The sequence below is a fragment of the Epinephelus moara genome, chromosome 12 (genome assembly GCF_006386435.1).
Source record: "Epinephelus moara isolate mb chromosome 12, YSFRI_EMoa_1.0, whole genome shotgun sequence".
Taxonomy (NCBI): Eukaryota; Metazoa; Chordata; class Actinopteri; order Perciformes; family Serranidae; genus Epinephelus; species Epinephelus moara.
In genome coordinates this window covers 13,905,008-13,923,928 of record NC_065517.1, presented here as the reverse complement: position 1 = coordinate 13,923,928, position 18,921 = coordinate 13,905,008, and the positions used below count along the sequence as shown (strand labels likewise).

The 18,921-nt window shown below is 40.8% G+C and overlaps 1 protein-coding gene across 1 annotated transcript in view; it reads left to right on the top strand.

Moving 5' to 3' along the window:
• Positions 1-18,921, top strand: part of galnt14 (UDP-N-acetyl-alpha-D-galactosamine:polypeptide N-acetylgalactosaminyltransferase 14 (GalNAc-T14)) — a 196,716-nt gene that overhangs the window by 126,399 nt on the left and 51,396 nt on the right. Inside the window, exons 4-5 of the mRNA XM_050058286.1 lie at positions 5,638-5,705; positions 12,441-12,506. Of these exons, the coding sequence (XP_049914243.1) occupies positions 5,638-5,705; positions 12,441-12,506 (134 nt within the window). The remainder of the gene's footprint in view (positions 1-5,637; positions 5,706-12,440; positions 12,507-18,921) is intronic.

Sequence of the window (18,921 nt, the reverse complement as noted above, 5' to 3'; positions counted from 1 at the left end):
ATAGGTTTTTTTTTTTCTTCCAAAAAGTGGACATTTAATTTTTGCAGTAGAATTCTTGCATAGCTGTCAGAGGTCTTGATATTTAAATTGGTCGCAAAGAGATGGCGGGATGCGGATGAATGGGAAGAGCGGTGGATGCAGAGGTGGTGAGAAAAGAGTGATGAATTACTCCAGCAAGGTGCAGGATGGAAGAACTGGCTGTCAGCTAACCAATCAGGCAGAGAGAGAGAGGAAGAAAGAGGGGGGGGGGGGGGGCAAGCTGAGGTACGAAATTGAGAAATATGGAAAGGGAGAAAGCTTTAGAGAGGATAAAAAAAGAAAGAAATTGTGCCCCGAGCAAATACTGCATGAACAGTGGAAACTAATTTGACTCCTCACCTGTAGAGAGTGGTGTTAGTGAAAAACAATTCTGCAGCTGATTTACAATCAAAAGTAAAACAAAACACCACATACACATAAAGGAGGGAGTGGCGATGTGTTTTACAGCAACCAACAGAGCAGAAGATATCTTGCTCACAACAGTTGAAAGCATCACTTCTCAGGTGTAAATAAATCCATAAATCCTGGGCAGCAGAGTGGCAAGACAATCTGAAACCTGTAATAGAGATTTTGTACCTGCATCACATGTTCAGCAAAAGCCACTGCCTTAGTGGAAGACCAGCAGAGAGTTGTCGATGCACAATCAAAGGTGAAATAAATGGTTTAACAACTGGAGCTGGTGTTGTCTGAGTGGTTGTTGAGGCCTGAGGAAACTGTTAGTACTGGCTAATTGCTACAGTTGCTAGCAAGCTAGTTAAGCAAATCAGCTGTTAACATTAAAAACAGACTGATAGTTACAATGAGTTGTGTTTGCTAGTATGTATATCTTCACAACATTCCAGTGATACTTTCAGAAGTGGGACCATGTCATCCATTTACAAGTCATCAGTGAGTTAAGTCTTGAGACCAAGTCAAACTTCCAGACTTGCAGTCTTTATAAGGCATAATCTGCTTTTCATCATTTTTCAACATAAAATGTCATTAGTTAATGGTGTTGTGACTTGTTTTAGTTAGAGCTTGTTTAATGGACGGGTTATTAATAAGTTACTATTTCATTAACATGGGAAATGAGCTAAAAGGACAATTATACATTTAAGTTAATTTATTGACTGTAAAGAAGAAGAAGGAATAGGAATTTGGATGTAGTTACTTTGTATTTGCCACTTTTGGACTCCAAGTAAACAGCCTTATCTCATCATTTCCAAGCTAGATTGAATTACAACAAATGGCATTTGTTTTTGCAGGTATTTTGGTCATATAGCAAAGTACTGGACAAATTTAAGTTTGACCTGTTGATGGGGCTCAGTGAAAAGCTAAGGGATCATCAGAATGCTTACCATTCATCCTGCGGAGGACATGAATGTCTGTACTAATTTAATGGCAATCAAACCTGTATAGATCTTGAGATATTTCCATAGGCGTTTGGCATTTTGAAGGCAGAAGTGACCATATTTGGATGAGAGGATGGAGATAACCCTAATGCTAGCTGCTAGCTTGGTTAGCACAGTGCATTTATAGCATTAACATGCTATTTTTTTGCACATGAAAAACAAGCTTAAAACTTATTTATTTAATTATTTTAAATGTACTTACCGGAAATATTGTATATCTCACTCCTTAGAGTGTCTTGTAGTACAACTAAACACCAAAAAAAAGACTTTATAGGTGACCAAAATGTTACAATTAACTGTTATGAACTGGAAACACACTGACATAGCGAGAGCTATGCCTATACTCTGTGGATCTGAGGTTTCACCATGGTTACAATACCTGACCAACGATGTCACAGTGGTAGCAATTTATCAAAAGACTGCACCCATTTGTCACTCAAAGTGGCCATGCTCTTAATTATGCATAACTTTAAACCTTAGTAACATTTATATGGGTGAGTTATATGGAAATTTACCCCCTGTACAGTTGTCATAATGTTGAAATTAGCTATAGAGACCATACCATTTTTGTACCAGGCTGTAAATATGTTTATTTCTGCTGTAAAGTTGGGCCTTTTAACATAGGGGTCCATGGGGATTGATTCACTGTGGGAGCCAGCCTCAAGTGCTCCATTCAAGGAATCACAGTTTTTGGCACTCCCACATTGGCTTCACATTCAAGCCCCGGAGGCAGCCACTTGGATATTTTGCTGGATAAGTGAAAGCTTTGACCTCCTTGTGTCTCTACAGGAAAAGTGAAGGGATTGCCAAAGTCATTAGGCTTAATCCTCCAGGCACTATGGATATCTGTAGGAAATGTCATGGCAATCCATCCAAAAGTTTTTGAGTTGTTCTGTCTGGACAAAAGTGGTAGAACCACTGACGCTGCCATCCATGGAGCTGTGCTGCTACTGTTGTTAAAAAATGTGATAAAAAATGATAGTACAGTTACTTGTGAAACAAAATAACAAGTGCCCCTTGGATTACAACTTAAGATAAAAGAAATGAAAGCAGTAGTGATGAAACAAGTAGTGGAATAAATCATCTTTTCATACCAAGCTCTCATCTCACAGTATCTCATGTTTCTCTTTCTTCTCCATCTTTCTTAGATGCTGCAGACACTTCTGGCTTCCTTTGCCATATAGTTAAAATCCCTCATTCAAAGTCACATAAAAACTGCTTCTGACTTTGACGTCAGCCTACAGTTCTAACTCTAGTCGAGTGTCGGCAAATGATAAAATCTGCTACTTGAGTTCTGTCCACACCTGTTTCACATTTAGCAAGCCTTATGCTATAGTTAGCAAGCTAATTGACAATCTATCCATCTGTCCATTCTCGAAACTGCTTACCCTGTTCGGGCTTGTGTGGGGGCTGGATCCTGTCCCAGCATGCACTTGGCAAGAAGTTGGGCGCACAATAGACAGGTTGCCAGCGTTAGCCAAATGACAAGACACAAAATCAATTAAACATATCAGATATTAATCAAACAGAAAGAAATTCTCTGACTGTTTCATTCTGATGAGATGGTGTAGTTGTCCATTTGATGATACAGCCACCGCTCCTCGCTGCTACCAAAGAGCAACATGGCCGAAAGGAGGGTGTAACATTACCTCTGTTGTTTTGGTTCTGGTCTATGAAGGACTATTTTTGCATCCGCTTTTATCGCTTTCATCCAAATTGCCCCACTCTACTGTTAGTGCCGAGCATGGGCGGCTCTCAAGGGAATTGAACCCCTCACCCTGGCAGTCGTACAGCAGCACCCATTTAGCATCAGCGCTGTGGCTGCCAGAGAGTGGGGTTCAATTCCCACCGGGGCCCACACACACACGCAGCTCTAAAAATGCACGCTCTTAAGGCGCTTTGGATGAAAGCGCTCTCCAAATGGCAGCTGTAGGTAATGAAAATTTTTCAAAAAATTCCCCCCCTAAAATTGATATACAGCTGTTGGAAATGAGCGGCGCAGATACAGAGCTGCTATTCTGTGGCAGCCGACTGCGGTATTGTCAGCGGTGATAATATTTTCTGTGAGCTGCAGATAGCTTCTCCCTCAGCACGCCTGAGGGGAGGTTAAGCCTCATAGCTAGTGGCCTGTGAACCAGAGAATGGGAGCCCCTGTGTGTGTGTGAGTGTGAGTGTGAGTGTGTGTGTAACAGAGAGAGAGAGAGAGAGGGAGAGAGAGAGAGAAGGTGGTGAAAGGTAGAAGAGGAGGTGGAGAGAGAAAGTAAAAGAATGAAAGGAGATTGTGTCCATCCATCCATGTCTTTCTGCCCCACTGTAATACAGATAGATCGATAGACAGACGGACCAATAGATAGATAGATAGATAGATTCAGTGGAGGATTTAATGTGATGTAATGACAATAACACACTATTATCTTTCTACTTGATCACCTCATCTGTCCATCTTTATCCCTTCCTCCGTCTTGGCTCCGCCCTCTTTTCTTATTTGCTTGCCCTACACCTTCTCTCCTCCTCCTCCTGCCCTCTCTTCTTCCCTCCATCTCATCCATCAATCCAATTCATCCACCTCTCCTGATCGGCCCTCGACTCCACACAGAGCAAGGGAGAGTTACAATCAGGGTTATTTGTCTCCCTTACTAGCCTGCCATCTCTCTCTCTCTCTCTCTCTCTCTCTCTCTCTCTCTCTCTCTCTCTCTCTCTCCTCCTTTATCATCCTTCACTCTTTCATCTCGCTCCACCTCCCCCTCCTCCTCCTCCCCCTCCCTGCATCCATCACTTCTCCTGATGGGGTCCGGTGCCTCAGAGACTCATAGCTTTGCTCCACGTCCCCTCCTTCTGCATTATCAGCTTCAACTCCTTCCATCCCTCCCTCGCTCCCTTCTTCACTTCCACCTCTCCCAAATTCCATCCATCCTTCTCCGCTCACATTTCCTTCCCTTGATCTGTCTCAATCAACCAACAGTCTGCCCTCACTCCCACCTTTCCTCCTTATCTCCTTTCTTTTTCCTTTCTCCCTCCTGTAGATTTCAACTCTGTACACTGATCCCTTGCGCCTTTGTTCACATATTCTCCATGTTTTTTACATTTTGTTTCGTTTTATTAGTTTATTTGAAGGACACAGTGCTCATTTATCATCAGAAAGTAGGAAAAAAGAAGTGTAAATGAGCTGCTGGCCATATGTTGAGAAGGTCCTCTGAAACAGAATAAAACAGCACATCTTGTAGAATTCATATACATAATAGATATGCACCAAATAGTACAGTGGACATCCACCAATAAATAATGCCACAGTATAACACATGGTAGTTTTCCTCCCCTTATCTCCACCCTTCCTTTTCTTACTCTTACTCATTCTTTCTTGCCTCCATCTCTGCTTCCATCCATCTCATTTCATCTTTGTCTCCCCCTTCTCACTCATTCACTTTTTACCATAGTCTCCTCCTTCCATCCCAGTCTCCTCCATCCTTTCCTGTCCACTTTATTGTGTCCAATTATCCCTGGCATCCATCTTTTCTTCTTCCCTTCTTTTTATCCTGCCACCTCTCCTTCTCCTCCTTCCTTCTCCCCTCCCTGTCATTTGTTCTGTTTTGCGTTACTCCTCTCATTTCCATATTTTGGCTTCGTTCCTTTCTGTCTTTTCTCTTTCTTTGTTTTCTTCTACTCTGCCTTCTCTCCTCCCTTTCTTCTCGCTTCCCTTCGATGTCCTCTTCCTCTCATCTGTCACTCTTTCCTCCCACCCTCACTTCCTCCCTCCTCCTTCTCTCCTCCTCAGCCTTATCCCGAGGGGATGATGAACACAGAGGTTATTGAATAGCAGAAATAATGAAATAAAATAGAGCAGAACACCCAGGACAAAACACGTTTTCTTATTTTCCTCCAGTAAAAGTTATGAATTTTTTATGTTTCAATCTTCCTCTTTAATGAAATAGTTTCTTAGAGGCGACACGTCATACATTTTCATAACAGGAATTTGGGCTGACATTTTCAATATGTTGTTTCATATGGCGTGCAGTGCGTACATAATGAATTCATGAGCACCTGAGTGTGTGTGTGTGTGTGTGTGTGTGTGTGTGTGCGCGCATGTGTCTGTGTGTGTGTAAGTTGGCATTTACGTGTCAGCTTTCAGTATATTGCACATCCCTTTTTTCTTGACTGTATACTCGTGTTTATGCATATGTGAGACTAATATTTTCTTTTGTCTCTCCAGCGTTTTGAACAGAACTCCAGTTCATCTCATCCACGAGATCATTCTGGTGGACGACTTCAGTGACGATGGTGAGCTGCGGCTGGGCACACATACACGCTCACACTCATATACAAACACACACATTCCAGGTCTCTTCCAGGTCAGAGATAACAGAGATGAGACCTACATAACAGGTCAGAGGGAGGAATGTGTCCACGACAGCTGGGTCCACAGTTTCAGGAATACAATGAAGATGAAAAGAGACCTCCATTCTGGGTCAAAGACACTGACAAGCTGTTTGTGAACACTGTCTCGCCTGCAGCTGTGTCTTCTCTGTCTCCAAAGAGACACAAAGTCAAGGTGAAACGGACCAAATAGACCCAAAAGAAAAGGAAGTTAAGATTGAACATTAGATTCTTTTTAGATTAGATAGTGTTTTTTTTTTTCTGTCAACAAATCAATTTTTTTTGTGATTGCCTGGCAAATCTCATTAAAAGACAAAAACCATAGACTGTAGATAAGGTTTATGATGTGACAGCATCCCCAGATTGAAGCCAAAACGTCTCAATTGCCCCCTGGTGGCTGCAGTATAGGACATAAACTCCACCCCTACATGTTAGTGGATGAGACGTGGGCCAAACTAAAACATCGATAAATTTTTGCCAAAGTTGATTTCTGTCATTTTAGGTAGTTTCCAACATGCTATTTATGTTCAAGTTTTTGTTTTGCTGATAAGTTTGGTTTGAATTAGTCATTTGTTGTTATAAAAAGGGTGGTGTGACATCACGATTGACAGCTGTGTGTGCGGTGATTGCTACTGTGCAGACTCAAGCTCCAAAAGACGTCCCCAGCGCAAGATAACCGTGACCATATTCGGGATATTTTGGCTTTAATTTTTTTTACAGTGGGAGACACGTTGTCCATCCTTATGTACAGTCATTGGCCAAAATCAACAGTGCCTACTAAGAAGTATTGTGTGTGTATCAGAGCCTGATATATCTTCTTCCTCTGCGCCATAGAGCTCAATTGTTGTCATAAAACTACTAAAAACACATCAGTGAGCCGCACTGTTGCACTGGGTGACATGTTCCTTCATTACCATGGACACACACACACTGTAGTTTATTCTGACTCAGTCCCACATGCACCATCCGACTGCCCCAAATACTCACCAGAGCACCAAATTTCAGTGAAATCACTGCTGAAAATAGCCCCCAACGAATGCACTATTTCCTCCTGTTTGAGTAACTTAACTAGAAAGTTACTGGACCTAAAACCATTTAACTTTATATATATATATATATATATATATATATATATATATATATATATATATATATTCAGTAGGAACCAATGAGCTTGGGGCTGACAAGATAAGGGAAGTCAGAAGTTACTAAAACCAACATATAACAAGTGGAGTTAAGTGGGTGTGCCTCTAAATTGAATTTAAATACAGTACTTGAGTAAATGTAGTGAGTAACATTCTATCACTGATGAACAGAGACAGTCAATTAAAGTTTTTTTCTTCATAGACAGTAAAAGCCTTGAACACTTGGACAAGAGGAGCAGTCACAGAAATTATTCCGATCTGCTGTAGTTTCCAATTTTCTTTCCACTCTTGCCAGAAAATAAGTTCTCCATATCTGCTGAGCTGACCTTGATACGATCAAAAACAATATGCCTGCACTTTGCTTTTTATGGCGAGGGAGTACAGCAGTGATAAGAAAAACATGCAACACAAAAGTCAATGACAGTGTGAAACAGCAGCGTCTGGAGCAGTGGAACCAAATACCCGATAATAAGATTTTATTTGTTTCTGGAACTTTATCTAACTTCAGCGACACATAGTTTGTTCAGGGTTGCTCAGATGTTGCAAGTGTATTCATCCTCCTCACAGTAACTTTAAGTTACAGTTTAAATGTTTTCAAGGAAACATCAGAGAATGCAACAAAAACTTCAGCACCAATTATTTCAGTAAAGGAAACTCAACTTTGCAGAACATGCACTCTGATACTGGCGGCTCAGTGCTACCCGCTGACGATTCTCCAAAGCTTTCCCAACAACCTGTTATCAAAGACACCTGCTGAGTCGACCTGACAGCCAATCTGGACAGATGGTGCCGCGCGCACATGTACAGAAGCGATGAAGGTTAAATAGTGCCAGATTTAGACTATGAAGAAATGATCAAGACGGATGAGGAGGCAGTGGAGAGATGCAATCAGCACTGGAGACTGATATATGCAAGTAAACAACCAAAGATAGAATATGTGCAAATGAGCAGCAACATTATTAACAGTGTAAATGATACTGTATGTACACTTGAAACATGTCGCCCTACAACTGAGTGCAAAGGCTGAGCAACAAAAATTGTTCAAGAACTTCATTTCCTCCCACACAGCAGTGTGTCATTTAATAACGTTTATATCATGCCTTTGGCTACAATCCTAATTTCTTGCAGTGATTTATTTTAGGATATTTGACCTAGCATCAATCCTTTTTTCCCCGCTGCTGTAGAATGTTTCTGCCTCGAGCAGAAAAACTGTTGATTATTAATATTGCTGCTATGAAAAATGTATGCATGTATGTAATTTTTTTTTATTTAAATGGTTGCTAATGTTTTGTTGTCTGACATACAGCATGACCCTTACAGTCCTTTCAGATGAGTTCAAGTAGCCGTTTATTGACACCACCTAGCATGTTCCTTATGTGTTTAGTAAAAACTGACCTTCATGTTCAGTTAAGTTTACATTAAGCAGTTATTATCTATATCTATACATCTAGATAGATAGATAGATAGATGTCATTTTTTCATCACGTGTCATTTTGTTTAATCACAAATATCCATTTTCTGTCCTCAAGAGTCCTAAAGCCTGGAAATGAGCATTTTACCACTCACAATTCTCTCATCAAAGTCAGTGGGTTGAATGGGTTCTCGGTAAGATTACTGAAGTAAGACTGTGGTTAACACGATCTTAAAGGGGCAAAAAGCTAAATTGTTTCACCGCTAGGTTTGCTGTTGTGCACTGCCTGTAGACCAAAACAAAGTGTGTCATGAGCCACACCTCCCTCTACTTCTGCTCTCCACCCCCACCCCCCCCACCCCCCACTCGCCTCGTCTAAACTTAGTTTAGCAGTTAGCGATGTCTTTCACTCACTCTCGGTCTCTGCTGTGTTTAGCTATTCCCCTGCCTACTTCAATGATGATGGTACCTGTAATAAATGTAATATATTTGCTGAGATGGAGGCGAGGCTCAGTGACTAGAAGAGCTGGTAGAAGCGCTCCATAGCTTAAAGTTACTCCAGTAGCCGGTGCCAGCCGACTCGGCTAGAGCTATCCATCGTCGGATCCCGGCTAGTACTAACACCTGGAGCTAACGCTAACGTTCCTACTCTCCTCCATGAGTGAGAGCGATGTTTTAGCCTGACGGCCCCTTTAGCTCTCACAGTGCTCTCCACCTTGGAAATGCAAGGCCAATGTTATTCCGGGTTCTGTCCCTTTCTTTATCCGACAACTTCTTCGCCACCGACTGTTGTTTCTTTAGAGGTAATGTCGGACCCTGGTCGTCTTCAGGTGAACGTTTCGCTTCGAAAATACACACTGCCGTTGCTCACTGGCTGTAGCCTTTTATAGGGAGGGAGGGCCAAGGGCTCCGAGAGGAGGGAGGAGGCGGCGATTCACATGAATGCGCAGCTGGACTGGCTTGTAAACAAGGGGCTGGAGATCAACACAGAGAGAGGGGGTGTGGTGTCATACTATACTCCAGATGAAATTACACCTCTAGTTCTTCACATAGTGATTTTTTAATTCCTTCAATCTAGAAAGGATGAATTTCCGCTTATTGCCCCTTTAAGAGACTTTCATGTTTTGTTCTAAGACATAAAATACATCAGGAAATATCCCACTGTGAATTTTAATGCTTTATGTGCCTTAAAAAGGTGGTTACTAACAAGTAGACTACAGAACATCATCTTATCAAACACGACTCTACAGCCTTGTGTGGAGGCGACGTTAAGTCGTCGTACAAATGTTAAGTTTATTGATAGCCTAACATTAGCTTTTTACTTCTGGTGATTAATTTAGGCTTCAGAAATCATAATATCTTGCTAAACAACACATAAATATTTCATGAACCTTTATTTGCCTCAGAGCTTATTTTCTGTCATATTTCAAAATCCCATAGGCTTTTTAAGAAGGGAACCTAACTATGCTAACTTCAGCATTACCCTACAGCAAAAAAGTCATCCATTGAGCATTCTGTAGACTGCTCTCAACAACTCTGAGCTCTGCATCCTCGCTGCTAACCTGACATACCAGATGGATTGCTATACAGAATCAGAGAAGCTGTCATTGGAAACTGTTTGGAAAGGGGCAGGGGCTTTCAAAAAAAACTTGGCAGGTCATTGGATGAACCATCTGTCTGTCAGCATCTATCACAAGCCAGTTGGGCGAAGAGCGAAAAAAAAATTTCTATTGAGAAACTGTTCAGTGCCATTCTTTGCTCTCACTCAATGAGGAGATTCTCTCCAGGTCTGACATAACTGATGCTACTGCAGCATTGGTGCTAACCTCTTTAGGAGCCACCATTGTTGTATCAAATAAGGAGTCACCTCCCTGTGTCATCATACACACCTAAGCCGCATCCGTAGCTGCCAGTAGCTCCTCACAGGACGCTGATTGGTCTCATGTGGTTCAGACAGAAACACATTACCTGAAAATTGACAAAACCAATTTTTGAGAGATCTTGTGATCCCGCAATTCTCACGATCCTGTGATATCTCAAGAATCCAGCTGCGGCACAAGGTAACCTCGTGGCTACATTACTGCTTGCTATCAGAAATGTAACTCTCTAATGCCCCAGCCTCCTCCTTCTGTTCGAGCATTTAGTTTCTTGTCAGTTTTAAATGTTTTTTAAATGTGTTTCAATGGGCCACACTGCCAAATTAAAATGGACGTAGTTGCAATAAATGGTTGAAACCTTGATATTGAGTGTCCCAAACTCAACTTTTAGTTTTAGAGAGAAAAATTGTTGTTTTTGAATCCCAGGTCAAAAAAACAATGTTTTCAAAGAATTAATCCATATAATGGGTGAAAAGATTTCTGTCAGGGTCAAAGTATTTTCTGGCCTTTTTCACAAAGAGCTCACACTTTCTCACTTGAAGGGAGAAGTTCAGTGGATGGGAGAGCGACCAGGCGTCCCGTCCGGGTCAAAGGGCTCTGATGGAGGTCTTCAGTCATTCAGGGCAACTAAACTTTGACACAGTGTGACTGAAGGTTTTTTTTTTTTCAAAAGATTTTTTCCTTATATTTGTTCTTTTCATATCACAATCATAGAGAGAGCAGAAGCAGCAGTAGTAAGAGTCATAAGTACTTGGACTTCTGTGGTCACTGTTTATCTCCCTGTGGCCTCAATGATCATTAAATGTTAATAGAATTGAGTATAACACTAAGTAAAAGTATCAATTAGCAATTTATTAAAAGCATTGTGTTTTTAGAGCGTTGAAAGGGGTCAGTTGATGTGGTTCGGGCTTTTGATTAGGATGCCCCCGGGTACCTACCATTAGAGGTGTTCCGAGCACATCCTACTGGTAGGAGGCCCCGGGACAGACGCAGGGCATGCTGGAGGGATTACATATCTGGCTTTGAAACACCTTGGGGACCCCAAGGAGGAGCTGGAAAGTATTGCTGGGGAGAGGGACTCTGGGGTGCCTGTTGCCCCCGAGACCTGACCCCAGATGAGTGGATGAAAATGGGGTGATGGATCGTGTTTGCACATAGGACTGGGCGATACTGAGAAAATCAAATATCACAATGTTTTTGACAAAATACCTTGATATCAATATTGATATTTATACTGCAATCAGTGATATTGTGGGGTTGACTATTGGTGCTTTCACAAAACACTTGAATTTACACAGTGAGATTTTTGATAAATAATCATCAGTAATGTAGATATAATGACTAAGTGGTTAAAAGCAAATAATAGAACAGCTAGAACAGTCTAGTAAGCTCAGAAAATTACATCACTTTACTGTAATTCAGCCTTTAAGACCAGGAAAAGACAAAACTTAAGATATTACAATCAAAATCTTAGACTATATCTAGTCTCATATCCTGATATTGATATAATATGTATAATAAGTTTTTTTCTGGTATGTGTAATTGTCAGATAATAATATATCGATTGTAATAGAGCTGATCTAGCTAATCAATTAAGAAAATAACTGTTATCTGCAGCCCTTCTCTTGGAGGTAAACTGTAATCAGGTTTACTTATCTCTTGTTACTTTAATTCTCAGTTGTTAATGGTTTCAAGAACTCTTTTGTTATTATTTGTATGTATTTCAGAAATAATGGAATTGGAAAATTTAATTTCCATGTTGTAAGAACAGGCAACATTTTCCAAACCCATTGTTGTTTAAAAACATGTATTAATTTCACTTCTGTATATGACTCATATCTCAGCTATTCTGTTTTTTTCCCCTTTTCCCTTTCTTCATGTCATTCTGACACTTTTCCACCAGAGTATTTTTTGAACATGTATTACAGCAGACAGTTATATTTAAGATAATATATTAATTCAACTCTAAAATTCAGCGGGGAGCACACCATCGGCTGAACAGCAGCTAAACAAATGTCTGAGTTGTCAAACTGAAAGCTTTGAATTGCCGTCCTGCTGCTGCAGAGCTTTTCAACAAGCAGCTAATTTCCCCCCAGAGTAAAGAAATTATCAGCATATATTACACAGCATACAATATTCTTTTCAATTCTATTATATTATTATTATTATTCTGTTTATTTGAATTTTTGTTTTGTTTTTTTATCAGAAAGTGACTGCCAGCTTCTCACCAAACTGCCTAAAGTCAGATGTCTTCGCAACAACAAGAGAGAAGGTAGGAAGAGTGTTTGTGTGTGTGTGTGTGTGTGTGTGTGTGTGTGTGTGTCTACGTGATAATTTACATTAGCATTTGTAATGGTTGTCTGTGAACAGATTTGCATGTTTAATTATCAGCATGCTTTTGTTTATGTCTCTCCATAAATTTGTCAGCAGTATACTGTGTGTGTGCATGTGTGAGTATAGAATAAATTGGCCCTTGCATCCCTTCGCCTAAATATTTCCATATGTATACACACACTCAGACAGACAGACAGTGAGTGAAGTAAAATTGATTCATTCATCTTTGGCTACATATGGAGCTGCAGAACTGAAATGACCTGAAGTGAATTGAAGTGACAGGAGCTGCTACTGAAATAGAGCCACAGAGAGGCAGGGAGAGACGCAGACTGTCATAAAAGAAATGTTACTGAACAGAAAATGTCTTCCATCAGCTGAAAACCAAATATACCACGAATTCAAAAGCAAAAGACCACAACCTAAAATGTGACTTCTTACTTCGTAAAATGCCAGAAAAGCTGCATAAAAGCGGCAAAATGCATGAACGACAACCAGTGAGAGTGAATGCCTCAATCACACTAAATATGGATGATGTCCCTCATTTTAGTTTTTAATACAGTTGTGCGTCATGGCTATGCACATCATTTTTCTATGTAATCCATTTGGAGCAGCCTCCATGCTCTTAAATATAGAATACAAATGAATGCAATACATGAATTAACATGGCAGCTTGACGATGTGATGGGGTCGTGAACATTTTGAGAACTAAATACATGGTTGAGGGACTATTACTCCGCTGCACATGATTCTTCGTTGTGAGTTGAAAGTACGATTTGATGTTCAGGACTCGCAGAAAGTTAAGTTGTTATTTAAAACAGGCAGGTGGATGATTTCAGGTGTGTTAATCCACTAATATTCCACTGCCCAACATTTCCAATTTTTAATAAACATACTTTATGCAATGATGTAAACATCAATGGTGCAACAAGTGCAGAGCGCTGGGGCCTAGAAGCTGTCAGGATCCCATGTATGAAGGTGATTTTTTGCTGCTTGGAGAAACCAGCTGTGGTGGTTTAATTCCGTGGCAGGCTGTTAGTTTATTGTTAAATAATTTGGCACTTCGGCTGCTGTCCATGGGGCTGATTAGAGGCTGGTTTGCAGGATGGTAGGGATGCACTTCACTTCAGTAATAGGGGCGGCTGTTTTGATGCACTCCATTCGGCACCGGTGTATTTAAGTCTTACCTAGAGTGCAAACCTTGGAGGGTGTCTAATCCCGGATGGCTGGATCAGCAGACTTTCTGTTGCTGCCATTACACAGGTTAGACACAGTGCTGCCGCTGGCCACCAGCCCTCTGGAAAAAAAAATGGAATTCGGACTTTATTCACCTGGGTGGGCTGCCCAAATAGAGCCTATGTGCCGGCCAATTTAACCCCTGCTTGTGTGCGTGCATTTTTGTTTGGGATGAGACGAGACCCCAAGAAAAGATGGGGCCAATCACAATTATGTTACACTTCTGACTTTATGCAACAGTTGAAGACTCAAAGACCTTTTTGGTCATTGTAGTCATTTTCAAAAAGAATGCACTGTTGTAAAAATAATCCAGGTACAACAAATTATATGAATGGCAGCTGCTTTGAATATAGGAGGACTACTTAATTTTTCACCTTTTTTGTAAGAAATTCTGTAATAAATCTATGAAAACTTTTCGATTAGCCAGACCATCCCTAAAAGTAAGTTGAGTGTTAAAAGGTTAGAAAACAGCCTAACTAAGATCTTTTTTTAGCCATTTACTAAGACCTACCATAAAGGTTAAGTGTTTCTCCACTTCCCTCATAAATCTTGGTTTCAATTAATTCTGCAAGATATAAAAATGTAATCCTTCAGAAGTGAAACTTTTTTATCCATTTACAGTAATCTTTGTGGTCCTCCTTTTTTGGAAGGTATAGGTTTTTGTCACTTGATGGTGCAGTGGCCAGCAGGGACTGTTTCAACACATTTTCTCATTGGTAGGTTTAAATATATGTGGAAAGGCAACCCTAACGTAAGAGTGCAAATAACTTATGTACTGTATATAAAGTCAGCCTTTGTAGATTTCGTGTTAACATTTAAAAATATATATATTTCACCTCTGGCTGAAGTAGCACCTGGATGTAGTCCCCATCTCTGACTGCATGACCCTTTTTTCTTGTCATATTTGACGTGGACATAAAGAACATGAAAACCCACTGGTACAATAAAAGCTCTTTTTGAAACCTGTTAGTTACCACTGAAACATAAGATTTACCTACAGAACATGCATCACAGTGTTCCAAACTTTCTGACAGCTCTGTAATTGCCGGAGCTGAACTTCTTCATTCAAGTGAACATAAGTACCAGACCAACAGTCTTTTATATCCTGTGGAAACACAGACGCTTAAAGCCATTTCAGCTAATAACTTTGGCTTTCAAGTTCAAAGCTGTCGTTGTGATCCAGGTCTAAAGTACGAGTGTGGACACACCTACACTTAAACCTTCAGAGTAACCCTTCCATTTGAGCGTCATCTTCTCTGGATGGTTCGGATTACCATCCCACTCTGAACTAACCTCTGCAGAGTTCTCCTGCAAGAAGACAAAGACATTTTCAGATGCCTCATTGCTGTTATTTTGATGCCGCCTGAGTTCAAATAGCACCGTTCTCACTGGGGCAAACTAAAGTAGAAAACACTTAGAAACCACTTCTAACGTGCTTGTTGTCGACTCGCTGAGAGCAGTGCCATTTGAACTCAGATTACTGCACAGGAACACTCAAAGTACGAGTCTTGCTTCACTAATATCTCTCTTGTTTCTGCAAGGACCTTTCTTTCTTCCTCTCTGCATGTCTCATACTTTCTTTGTCTTTCTCATATTTTCTTTCTTTCTCTTTGTTCTGGGTATTTCATAGTCATTCCCATCCTCTCACTCACCTCGCCGTCTGCCTCTCTCTCTTTAACAACAGGAACACTTGTCCTACATGCTGTCACTGAAGGATTTCATTATAGCACAGTCATGCTGATCACACACTGGCAAACACACAGATACACACACAGACACACAGACACACACACACACACACACACACGCACACAGGCAGGGTTCATCAGTTCGGCTAGTTAATAGTTTATTGCTTCAGGCCTTCTGACTTGATTGTCTTTTTAATGCCCATAAAAACTCACTAGGCTGATACTATATGTCTTGTCTAACACACACACGCACACATAAGCACTTACTTCCTATACTTGTGAGGACCATCACAGGCATAATGCAACTCCTAACATTAGCCTAAAGGCCCTGACACACCAAGCCGATGGTCAGCGGCCGCTCAAAGTTGGCCTGTTGGAGAGCGTCTGCCGCCCTCCTTGGTGTGGTGAGTCCTGCACAGTTGGCCCTCATTGGACCCTGTCAGCCCCTGATTCAACATGTTGAATCTGTGGTTTTGGAGCCCATCGGTGAATAAAATCACTCTGACTGGCAGTTCAGCTCAGCGTACGAGAAGAGAAACAGAAGTCAGGAATGAAAACAAATAGCTAAAGTGAGACCAAAACAAACTTGTTACATAAGATTATTTTTCTTGAGCCATTGAGCTCTTTAGCAGAAACGTTTTGTGATAGTTTGTGTTATTATTCACTGGGGCACGATAAATATGCTTTGTTCTTTCAATATTGGATTGTGTTGTTAATGTGCTAAATGGCTAACTAGCGTCAAGACTGTCTTCTGGTTTCCCATCTTGAATTAGAATTACAGACAACTACTATCTGCTGGTGTTGAAAGTTATTTCTCCTTACATAGGTACAGAACATACAAGTTAGTTGACTGTTGGCTGTAGTCCTTGCAGTGTGTTCATGTGCAACTTTGTTGGCCGAGACCAAGCCAAATCAGGCGATGTAGTAGGGGGGCCTTTGTTGCCGCTTGTTGTCTGAAGTCAGTTTGGTGTGTCAGGGCCGTAAGCCAAATCTAGTTTAGATAAAGCGGCAACCTCCGGGTCTGAAAAGTGAAGCCAGTGCTGAAGTGCCAAAAACCTGCATTCTTTCTAAAGGCCATCAGAGGGCGACTACACTAGTTGTAAAAAGAAGTACAATTGTATTGCATTTAAGGCTATGGGAAAATGGCCCAACTTCTCACTTTATTTATTAGCTCAGTAAACATTTTATTAATGAGTTTGTGATTTCAATTGCTAGTTTGAAGTCCTCCTCAAAACAATATTATAATCATTTTGTAAATTATGGTCCCATTTGGAGTAAAATACATGATAAAGCAGGATTCGTTTTAGGACATGGCTACTTTTTGATTTCAGAGTTGCATACAGTCCATTTTTCAGACTAACTAGAGTGAATTCTGCATTGCTGTATTTGTTTGAAGGCTGGAGAGTTTTTGTAGTTCAGAATTATTTGCCACAAATAGCCGCTGCACCAACTGTACAAATGCCCAAGTCATTGTATCTTACAAATCCACTGACTATGTATGTTTGTGTTTCATGTGCGTGTTTATCTGTTTGCTGTCTGTCTCAACTCAAAACCTACTGGGACCTTTAGGTCTTTATCTCTTTTTCCCCACCAGAACGTCTGGTTTTGCGATTTTTTTTCTAAGTACATTCAGTAAAAAGAGTCCTACAGCTTCGGAATAGCTGTGTTTTTTAAACCTCCACCCCAGTGACATCCATGGCCTGAGGCCCTATGTTTCTGAAATGTTCATCTGTCTGTCCCATTCTTGTGAATGTTATATCTTAAGAACTCCTTGAGGGAATGTCTTTAAATTTGGCATAACTGTCCACTTGGACTCAACAATGAACTGATTAGATTTTGGTGGTCAGTGGTCACTGTGAAATCACAAAACATGTTTTTGGCCATAACTGAATAACTCATATTCTAATTATGCCAACAATTTCACACAAATGTCTAATAGAATAAAATGATGACATTTTATATCCAAAAGGTCGAAGGTCATCTTCACTGTGACATCATAATGTTCTGCAAAAACTCTTTTCTTGCCATTATTTAACGCCATTGTATAGATCTCCTGAGGTGTTGGGTTAAAGGTGTGTGTGAAGCATCCATGTTTTAGAATATGTAGCTGCTTTGTAGCATCATTCATATTTGATTGTCAGCTGTCATGACTACATATGAGTTTGGACAGACACGGATGTAAACAGTAACTGCAAACTGAAGTGTTCATGGAGGCATACAAACATGAGACAGTAATTGTAGATTAAAAAAAAACAAAAAACTTTTGTTTAAATAATTTCAATTCAAGCTGTTGCATCCCCAATCAGTTTCCTAGAGGAGTCTTCTCTCTGCTGTCCATCTGCATTTTGTTCCAAACAACTGTCGCTTTGCTAATAAATATGCTATACCAGCAGAGCTTTAAAGCTATGAGGAGGCTGCTTGGCAACCCAGAAGTAGTCTATGTTTGTCTATGTCTTTGTGTAAAGATGTGTTTGGAGCATACTAATCAGCTTGGAGCATAAAGATAATTTTTTTATGATGTGAGTCTAGGTCACAACTTAAAATCCATTATAACTGCCATCATCCAATTAAGGAGCCACCTACAAAACTTCAAATTCAGTCAGTGAGTACTTGTTCAAAGAGTCTTGGTGGACTATTCCTTTAATCCTCAAACCAAGACTTAAAGGCTTTGCTGTGATTCAAACAAAGTGCTTGATGGATTGCTGAACAAAATCGACACCTTTCCGGTGTTAGTACTGACAATTTGTGTTACTTTCGGGAACAGCGAGTTGAACATACCTAACTACTTTATGCAGGGTAGGTCTAAAACAAATTTGTCCTCACAAGCATGCAATAGTACAGTAACACACACACGCACACACACACACTCATGCACAAAGGTGTGATAGGTAGGGACAGTTAAGAGTCATCAGTGTATATTAACTCTCTCTTGTACAATGTCAGCCTGTCCTGCGCTGTGTGTATGTGTGTGTGTGTGTGTGTGTGTGTGTGTATCTGAGTAAATGTCCACTTGTGTGAGTGTGCCCGTGTATCTGTGTGCATGCTTGCATGTGGGTCCAGTTTGTGTGTGTATGTGTGCGCTTGTGTCCATCCATCCAGAAAATAAAGCCTTATTGAGGATGAAATGGGATTTTTAATTGGCTGAGCCTCGGCCTAACAGTGCAGCGTGAAACTTCACGGCCCCTCGTACAATGTCACCGACACACACACACACACACTCACAACGGGCCCAGTGCACAGTTACACACAAACACACAGTATTGCACAACCAGCCTTGTGCACGTGTGTACACATCGTTGTCCAACACACTCAAAAAGGCGCGCGCACACACACGCACACAGTGTACATCTCCATGTCAGGGAGTATTGATTAGACCATTTAGTCCAAATAGAGGAGAACACTGGCCCCCATCAGGGAGACCTCCCTAACAGG